The sequence below is a fragment of the Oncorhynchus gorbuscha genome, unplaced genomic scaffold, assembly GCF_021184085.1.
Source record: "Oncorhynchus gorbuscha isolate QuinsamMale2020 ecotype Even-year unplaced genomic scaffold, OgorEven_v1.0 Un_scaffold_4037, whole genome shotgun sequence".
In the NCBI taxonomy this organism is placed as follows: domain Eukaryota; kingdom Metazoa; phylum Chordata; class Actinopteri; order Salmoniformes; family Salmonidae; genus Oncorhynchus; species Oncorhynchus gorbuscha.
In genome coordinates this window covers 1-8,981 of record NW_025748149.1, presented here as the reverse complement: position 1 = coordinate 8,981, position 8,981 = coordinate 1, and the positions used below count along the sequence as shown (strand labels likewise).

The 8,981-nt window shown below is 50.9% G+C and overlaps 1 protein-coding gene across 1 annotated transcript; it reads right to left on the bottom strand.

The window, feature by feature from the left end:
• Window positions 1-227: 227 nt before the first annotated feature.
• On the bottom strand, window positions 228-8,023 carry LOC124028326 (somatostatin receptor type 5-like; the record flags this gene model as incomplete). Its single annotated transcript, XM_046340429.1, has 3 exons — window positions 228-290; window positions 7,507-7,656; window positions 7,922-8,023. Coding segments are annotated over 3 exons (315 nt in total), but the record flags the coding sequence as incomplete, so codon positions are not given.
• Window positions 8,024-8,981: the final 958 nt, after the last annotated feature.

The window sequence follows — 8,981 nt, the reverse complement described above, 5'->3', positions numbered from 1 at the left end:
GGGGGGAGGGGGAGGGAGGGAGGAGGGAGGGGAGGGAGGGAGGGAGGGAGGGAGGGAGGGAGGGAGGAGAGAGGGAGAGGAGGAGAGAGAGGAGAGAGAGAGAGAGAGAGAGAGAGAGAGAGAGAGAGAGAGTGAGAGAGAGAGAGACACAGAGACACAGAGACACAAGAGAGGGAGAGAGACTTCAAACCGGCCAATCAGGAGAGTTTAAAGCGAGGACTGGCAAATCACAGTGGGCCCTGAGGGCCTTGTTTTCTCCCTGGGCTACCACAAGGCTCCAATTGGACGGCCTGCAGAGACAAGAGGCAAGAGACAGTGGCACCTCAGGTGTGCGTTCGTGCCCGCGTGTGTGTGTGTGTGTGTGTGTGTGTGTGTGTGTGTGTGTGTGTGTGTGTGTGTGTGTGTGTGTGTGTGTGTGTGTGTGTGTGTGTGTGTGTGTGTGTGTGTGTGTGTGTGTGTGTGTGTGTGTGTGTGTGTGTGTGCAACATGGAGAGTGTGATCCATAATGATTGACTGAAACAGAACAAAATAAAGAGAGCTCCTGTTCACCTCAAGACCAGCTTTCTATTTCAATCTGTTTCATTTAGAGCTGAATCACATAAAGGACTTTAACCAGAACCACTCTGTCTGCTACAACAACTCAATCACACACTGCTTACTGTGTTAGGAAGGGGGGAACACACACACACACACATTTTCACTCTTCCTCAATCCCTCCCTCTGCCTTTCTCTCTCTCCTCTCTCTCTCCATCTCCCCCTGTACAACCCTCTCGCAAACCCTCTCTCTATATCCCTCTCTCTATGCCTCTCTCTCCATCCCCCTCTCCATCCCTCTCTCCATCCCCCTCTCCATCCCTCTCTCTCCATCACTCTCTCTCCATCCCTCTCTCTCCATCCCTCCCTCTCTCCATCCCTCTCTCTCTCCATCCCTCTCTCTCCATCCCCCTCTCCATCCCTCTCTCTCCATCCCTCTCTCCCATCCCTTTCTCTCTCCATCCCTCTCCATCCCTTTCTCTCTCCATCCCTCTCTCCATCCCTCTCTCTCCATCCCTCTCTCTCTCCATCCCTCTCTCTCCATCCCTCTCTCTCTCCATCCCTCTCTCTCTCCATCCCTCTCTCTCTCCATCCCTCTCTCTCTCCATCCCTTTCTCTCTCTCATCCCTCTCTCCATCCCTCTCTCTCATCCTTCTCTCTCATCCCTCTCTACATCCCTCTCTCCATCCCTCTCTCCATCCCTCTCTCTCCATCCCTCTCTCTCCATCCCTCTCTCTCCATCCCTCTCTCTCCATCCCTCTCTCTCTCCATCCCTCTCTCTCCATCCCTCCCTCTCTCATCCCTCTTTCTCCATCCCTCTCTCTCCATCCCTCTCTCCATCCCTCTCTCCATCCCTCTCTCCCATCCCTCCCTCTCTCCATCCCTCTCTCTCCATCCCTCTCTCCATCCCTCCTCTCTCCATCCCTCTCTCCCATCCCTTTCTCCATCCCTCTCTCTCCATCCTCCCTCTCTCCATCCCTCTCTCTCCATCCCTCTCTCTCCATCCCTTTCTCTCCATCCTCTCTCTCCATCCCTCTCTCTCCATCCCTCTCTCAACATCCCTCTCCATCCCTCTCTCCATCCCTCTCTCTCCATCCCTCTCTCTCATCCCTTTCTCTCTCCATCCCTCTTCTCCATCCTTTTTCCATCCCTCTCCTCCATCCCTCTCTCCATCCCTCTCTCTCCATCCCTCTCTCTCTCATCCCCCTCTCTCATCCCTCTCCCATCCCTCTCTGTCTCTCTCCATCCCTCTCTCATCCTTCTTCATCCCTCTCTCCATCCCTCTCTCTCCATCCCTCTCTCTCTCCATCCCCCTCTCATCCCTCTCTCCATCCCCTCTCTCCATCCCTCTATCCCTCTTTCTCCATCCCTCTCTCTCCATCCCTCTCTCTCTCTCTCTCCATCCCTCTCTCCATCCCTCTCTCTCTCTCCATCCCTCTCTCCATCCCTCTCTCTCTCTCCCATCCCTCTCTCCATCCTCTCTCCATCCCTCTCTCTCCATCCCTCTCTCCATCCCTCACTCCATCCCTCTCCATCCCCCTCTCTCTCATCCCTCTCTCCATCCCTCTCTCTCCATCCCTCTCTCTCCATCCCTCTCTCCATCCCTCTCTCCATCCCTCTCTCTCTCTCTCCATCCCCCTCTCTCTCATCCCTCTCTCCATCCCTCTTTCTCATCCCTCTCTCCATCCCTCTCTCCATCCCCTCTCTCCATCCCTCTCTCCATCCCTCTCTCCATCCCCTCTCTCTCCATCCCTCTCTCTCCATCTCTCTCTCCATCTCTCCATCCCTCTCTCTCCATCCCTCTCTCTCTCTCTCATCCCTCTCTCTCCATCCCTCTTCTCTCCATCCCTCTTCTCTCTCCTCTCTCCATCCCTCTTCTCTCTCCATCCCCTCTCTCTCTCCATCCCTCTCTCTCTCCATCCCTTCTCTATCTCTCTCTCTCTCTCCATCCCTCTCCATCCCTCTCTCTCTCCATCCCTCTCTCCATCCCTCTCTCACTCCATCCCTCTCTCTCCATCCCTCTTTCTCCATCCCTCTCCTCCCTCTCTCCCATCCCTCTCTCTCCATCCCTCTTTCTCCATCCCTCTCTCCATCCCTCTCTCTCCATCCCTCTTTCTCCATCCCTATCTCTCTCATCCCTCTCTCCATCCCTCTTTCTCCATCCCTCTCTCTCATCCTTCTCTCTCATCCTCTCTCTCTCCATCCTCTCTCCTCTCTCTCCATCCCTCTCTCTCCATCCCTCTCCATCCCTCTCTCCCATCCCTCTCTCATCCCTCCCTCTCTCCATCCCTCTCTCCATCCCTTTCTCTCCATCCTCTCTCCATCCCTTTCTCTCTCCATCCCTCTCTCTCCCATCCCTCTCTCTCCATCCCTCTCTCTATCCATCCCTCTCTCTCCATCCCTCTCTCTCTCCATCCCTCTCTCTCCATCCCTCTCTCCATCCCTTTCTCTCTCCATTCCTCTCTCTCTCATCCCTCTCTCTCTCCATCCCTCTCTCTCTCCATCCCTCTTTCTCCATCCCTCCTCTCTCCATCCCTCTTCTCCATCCCTCTCTCCCATCCCTCTCTCTCTCCATCCCTCTCTCTCCATCCCTCTCTCTCCATCCCTCTTCTCCATCCCTCTCTCCATCCCTCTCTCCATCCCTCCCTCTCTCCATCCCTCTCTCTCCATCCCTCTCTCTCCATCCTTTCTCTCTCCATCCACTCTCCATCCTCTCTCTCCATCCCTCTCTCTCCATCCCTCCCTCTCTCCATCCCTCTCTCTCCATCCCTCTCTCTCCATCCCTCTCTCTCCCATCCCTCTCTCCATCCCTCTCATCCCTCTCTCCATCCCTCTCTCTCTCCATCCCTCTCTCTCATCCCTTTCTCTCTCCATCCCTCTCTCCATCCCTCTCTCCCATCCCTCTCTCTCCATCCCTCTCCATCCCTCTCTCCATCCCTCCATCTCTCTCCATCCCTTTCTCTCCACCCCTCTGTCTCCATCCCCCTCCTCCATCCTCTCCATCCCTCTCCATCCCTCTCTCTCTCCATCCCTCTCTCTCATCCCTCTCTCCATCCCCCTCTCTCATCCCTCCATCCCTCTCTCTCCATCCCTCTCTCTCTCCTTCTCTCTCATCCCTCTCTCCATCCCTCTCTCCATCTCCTCTCTCCATCCCTCTTCTCATCCCTCTCTCCATCCCTCTCTCTCCATCCCTCTCCATCCCTCTTTCTCCATCCCTCTCTCTCCATCCTCTCTCTCCCATCCCTCTTTCTCTCTCCATCCCTCTCTCTCTCTCCATCCCTCTCTCCATCCCTCTTTCTCTCTCCATCCCTCTCTCCATCCTCTCATCCCTCTCCATCCCTCTTTCTCCATCCCTCTCTCTCATCCCTTCTCTCTCATCCCTCTCTCCATCTCCCATCCCTCATCCCTCCATCCCTCTCTCTCCATCCCTCTCTCTCCATCCCTCTCTCTCTCCATCCCTATCTCTCTCATCCCTCTCTCCATCCCTCTCTCTCCATCCCTCTCTCTCCATCCTTCTTTCCTCTCTCCATCCCTCTCTCCATCCCTCTCTCTCTCTCCATCCCTCTCTCTCCATCCCTCTCCATCCTCTCTCCATCCCTCTCTCTCTCCATCCCTCTTTCTCCATCCCTCTCTCTCCATCCCTCCTCTCTCTCTCCATCCCTCTCTCTCTCTCCATCCCTCTCTCTCTCCATCCCTTCTCCATCTCTCTCCTCTTCCTCTCTCTCTCCATCCCACTCTCTCTCTCCATCCCTCTCTCTCTCTCTCCATCCCTCTCTCTCTCTCTCCATCCCTCTCTCTCTCACCATCCCTCTCTCTCCATCCCTCTCTCTCTCTCTCCATCCCTCTCTCTCTCTCTCTCTCTCCATCCCTCTCTCCATCCCTCTCTCTCTCTCTCCATCCCTCTCTCCATCCCTCTCTCTCTCTCTCTCTCCATCCCTCTCTCCATCCCTCTCTCTCTCTCCATCCCTCTCTCCATCCCTCTCTCTCTCTCTCCATCCCTCTCTCCATCCCTCTCTCTCCATCCCTCCCTCTCCATCCCTCTTTCTCCATCCCTCTCTCTCTCTCCATCCCTCTCTCCATCCCTCTCTCTCCATCCCTCTCTCTCCATCCCTCTTTCTCCATCCCTCTCTCTCCATCCCTCTCTCCCATCCCTCTCTCTCCATCCCTCTTTTCTCCATCCTCTCATCCCTCTCTCCATCCCTCTTCATCCTTCTCATCCCTCTCTACATCCCTCTCTCCATCCCTCTCTCCCATCCCTCTCCTCCATCCCTCTCTCTCATCCCTCTCTCCATCCCTCTCTCCATCCCTCTCTCCATCCCTCTCTCTCCATCCCTCCATCCCTCTCTCTCCCATCCCTCTCTCCATCCCTCTCTCTCCATCCCTCTCTCTCCCATCCCTCTCCCATCCCTCTCTCTCCATCCCTCTGTAATTTATGAAAAAAAAATCTTTATTGGCATTAAATAGACATTGCTACAAACTGGTGATAACAATACACTAAACATATATACACTCCTACTGAGACCACAGTAATAAACATACAGTGCCTTGCCAAAGTATTGGCCCCCATGAACTTTGCAACCTTTTGCCACATTTTTTTTTTGTGAAGAATCAACAACAAGTGGGACACAATCATGAACTGGAGCGACATTTATTGGATATTTCAAACTTTTTTAACAAATCAAAAACTGAAAAATTGGGCGTGCAAAATTATTCAGCCCCTTTACTTTCAGTGCAGCAAACTCTCTCCAGAAGTTCAGTGAGGATCTCTGAATGATCCAATGTTGACCTAAATGACTAATGATGATAAATACAATCCACCTGTGTGTAATCAAGTCTCCGTATAAATGCACCTGCACTGTGATAGTCTCAGAGGTCCGTTAAAAGTGCAGAGAGCATCATGAAGAACAAGGAACACACAGGCAGGTCCGAGTAACTGTTGTGAAGATGTTTAAAGCCGGATTTCGATACAAAAATATTTCCCAAGCTTTAAACATCCCAAGGAGCACTGTGCAAGCGATAATATTGAAATGGAAGGAGTATCAGACCACTGCAAATCTACCAAGACCTGGCCGTCCCTCTAAACTTTCAGCTCATACAAGGAGAAGACTGATCAGAGATGCAGCCAAGAGGCCCATGATTACTCTGGATGAACTGCAGAGATCTACAGCTGAGGTGGGACACTCTGTCCATAGGACAACAATCAGTCGTATATTGCACAAATCTGCCCTTTATGGAAGAGTGGCAAGAAGAAAGCCATTTTTTAAAGTTATCCATAAAAAGTGTTGTTTAAAGTTTGCCACAAGCCTCCTGGGAGACACACCAAACATGTGGAAGAAGGTGCTCTGGTCAGATGAAACCAAAATTGAACTTTTTGGCAACAATGCAAAACGTTATGTTTGGCGTAAAAGCAACACAGCTCATCACCCTGAACACACCATCCCCACTGTCAAACATGGTGGTGGCAGCATCATGGTTTGGGCCTGCTTTTCTTCAGCAGGGACAGGAAGATGGTTAAAATTGATGGGAAGATGGAGTCTGCAAAAGACCTGAGACTGGGACGGAGATTTGTCTTCCAACAAGACAATGATCCAAAACATAAAGCAAAATCTACAATGGAATGGTTCAAAAAATAAACATATCCAGGTGTTAGAATGGCCAAGTCAAAGTCCAGACCTGAATCCAATCGAGAATCTGTGGAAAGAACTGAAAACTGCTGTTCACAAATGCTCTCCATCCAACCTCACTGAGCTCGAGCTGTTTTGCAAGGAGGAATGGGAAAAAAATTCAGTCTCTCGATGTGCAAAACTGATAGAGACATACCCCAAGCGACTCAGCTGTAATCGCAGCAAAAGGTGGCGCTACAAAGTATTAACTTAAGGGGGCTGAATAATTTTGCACGCCCAATTTTTCAGTTTTTGATTTGTTAAAAAGTTTGTCGTTATAATAAATGCCTGAAATGTGGCAAAAGGTCGCAAAGTTCAAGGGGGCCGAATACTTTCGCAAGGCACTGTATATACACTCCTACTGAGACCACAGTAATAAAAATATATACACTCCTACTGAGACCACAGTAATAAAAATATATACACTCCTACTGAGACCACAGTAATAAAAATATATACACTCCTACTGAGACCACAGTAATAAAAATATATACACTCCTACTGAGACAAGTAATAAAAATATATACAGTAATAAAAATATATACACTCCTACTGAGACCACAATAATAAAATATAGACAACAGTACACTCCTACTGAGACCACAATAAAAATATATACACTCCTACTGAGACCACAGTAATAAAAATATATACACTCCTACTGAGACCACAGTAATAAAAATATATACACTCCTACTGAGACCACAGTAATAAAAATATATACACTCCTACTGAGACCACAGCACCAGTAATACCCGCTCCCTATACCACACACTGATTGGTCCTCCTCCCTCCCTATACCACACACTGATTGGTCCTCCTCCCCTCCCTATACCATTTACATTTACATTTAAGTCATTTAGCAGACGCTCTTATCCAGAGCGACTTACACCACACACTGATTGGTCCACCTCCCCTCCCTATACCACACACTGATTGGTCCTCCTTCCTCCCTATACCACACACTGATTGGTCCTCCTCCCTCCCTATACCACACACTGATTGGTCCTCCTCCCCTCCCCTATACTATACACTGATTGGTCCTCCTTCCTTCCCTCCCTATACTATACACTGATTGGTCCTCCTCCCCTCCCTATACTATACACTGATTGGTCCTCCTTCCCTCCTATACTATACACTGATTGGTCCTCCTCCCCTCCCTATACTATACACTGATTGGTCCTCCTTCCCTCCTATACTATACACTGATTGGTCCTCCTCCCCTCCACTCCAAACTGGCTGCTGTGTGCCGTGTGTCCCTAACATCTGTAATATGGTTTACACCCACAGGGCTCCACTCCCTCCTCACCTGGCTATTCTGTGGTGTGTGTCCGTTGTGTCCATCGTGGTTCCTAGGCGACAGGAAGGAGTCGTCTCTCGTCGTCTCTCTAGTTTTCTCCATCCTCGGGGCGCTGAGGTCACCATCCTCCACGCCGTTGGCCTTCCGCACGCACAGAACCTTCCGGAAGAAATCAAGCACATGCGACCGGGAAGACGATGCACTGTGGTGAGCACTGAGGAAACCTGGTATTTTATATAAATACAGAACATGTACTAAAAATGTCTATTCTATGAAATAACAAATTGTTCTGTGAAGGGGATGGTGCTGCTGGCCATGAAGCACCTCCAGGTCCCCAGGTCTTCCTCGCAAAAGAGCTTTCAAGCCTCAAGTATCTTTCCTGTTTATATAAAGGTTAAAATAAGGTTGAATAAATAAATATCACCTTTCTGAAGCTCTGTCTGAAGTTGTCTGACAGGAAGCCATAGAGCAGAGGGTTGGCACAGGAGTTAACATAGGACAGGATGACTGGGGAGTAGAGACAAAACTAATGGTCAATGTCTGTCTCACTTTTTATCCTTCCTCTCTCTCTCTCTCTCTCTCTCTCTCTCTCTCTCTCTCTCTCTCTCTCTCTCTCTCTCTCTCTTTCTCCCACCTTTCTCGCTCTTCTCTCCCACCTCTCTCTCTCTCTCTCTCTCTCTCTCTCTCTCTCTCTCTCTCTCTCTCTCTCTCTCTCTCTCTCCCACCTCTTTCTCTCGCTTCCTTCTCTCTCTCCCACCTCTCTCTCTCTCCCACCTCTCTCTCTCTCTCTCTCTCTCTCTCTCTCTCTCTCTCTCTCTCTCTCTCTCTCTCCCCCACCTCTTTCTCTCTCTCTCTCCCACCTCGCTCTCTCTCTCCCCTCCCACCTCTCTCTCTCTCTCTCTCTCTCTCTCTCTCTCTCTCTCTCTCTCTCTCTCTCTCTCTCTCTCTCTCTCTCTCCCACCTCTTTCTCTCTCTCTCTCCCACTCTCTCTCTCTCTCTCTCCCACCTCTTTCTCTCGCTCTCCTTCTCTCTCTCCACCTCTCTCTCTCTCTCCCACCTCTCTCTCTCTCTCTCTCCCATCCCTCTTTCCCCTTTCCTCCCCTCTCCTCCCCTTCTTTTCACTCTCCTCCCCCTCTTTCGCCATCTCCTCCCCCTCTCCTCCCCTTCTTTTCACTCTCCTCCCCTCTTTCCCCATCTCCTCCCCCTCTCCTCCCCTTCTTTTCACTCTCCTCCCCCTCTTTCGCCATCTCCTCCCCCTCTCCTCCCCTTCTTTTCACTCTCCTCCCCCTCTTTTGCCATCTCCTCCCCCTCTCCTCCCCTTCTTTTCACTCTCCTCCCCCTCTTTCCCCATCTCCTCCCCCTCTCCTCCCCTTCTTTTCACTCTCCTCCCCTTCTTTTCACTCTCCTCCCCCTCTCCTCCCCTTCTTTTCACTCTCCTCCCCTTCTTTTCACTCTCCTCCCCTTCTTTTCACTCTCCTCCCCCT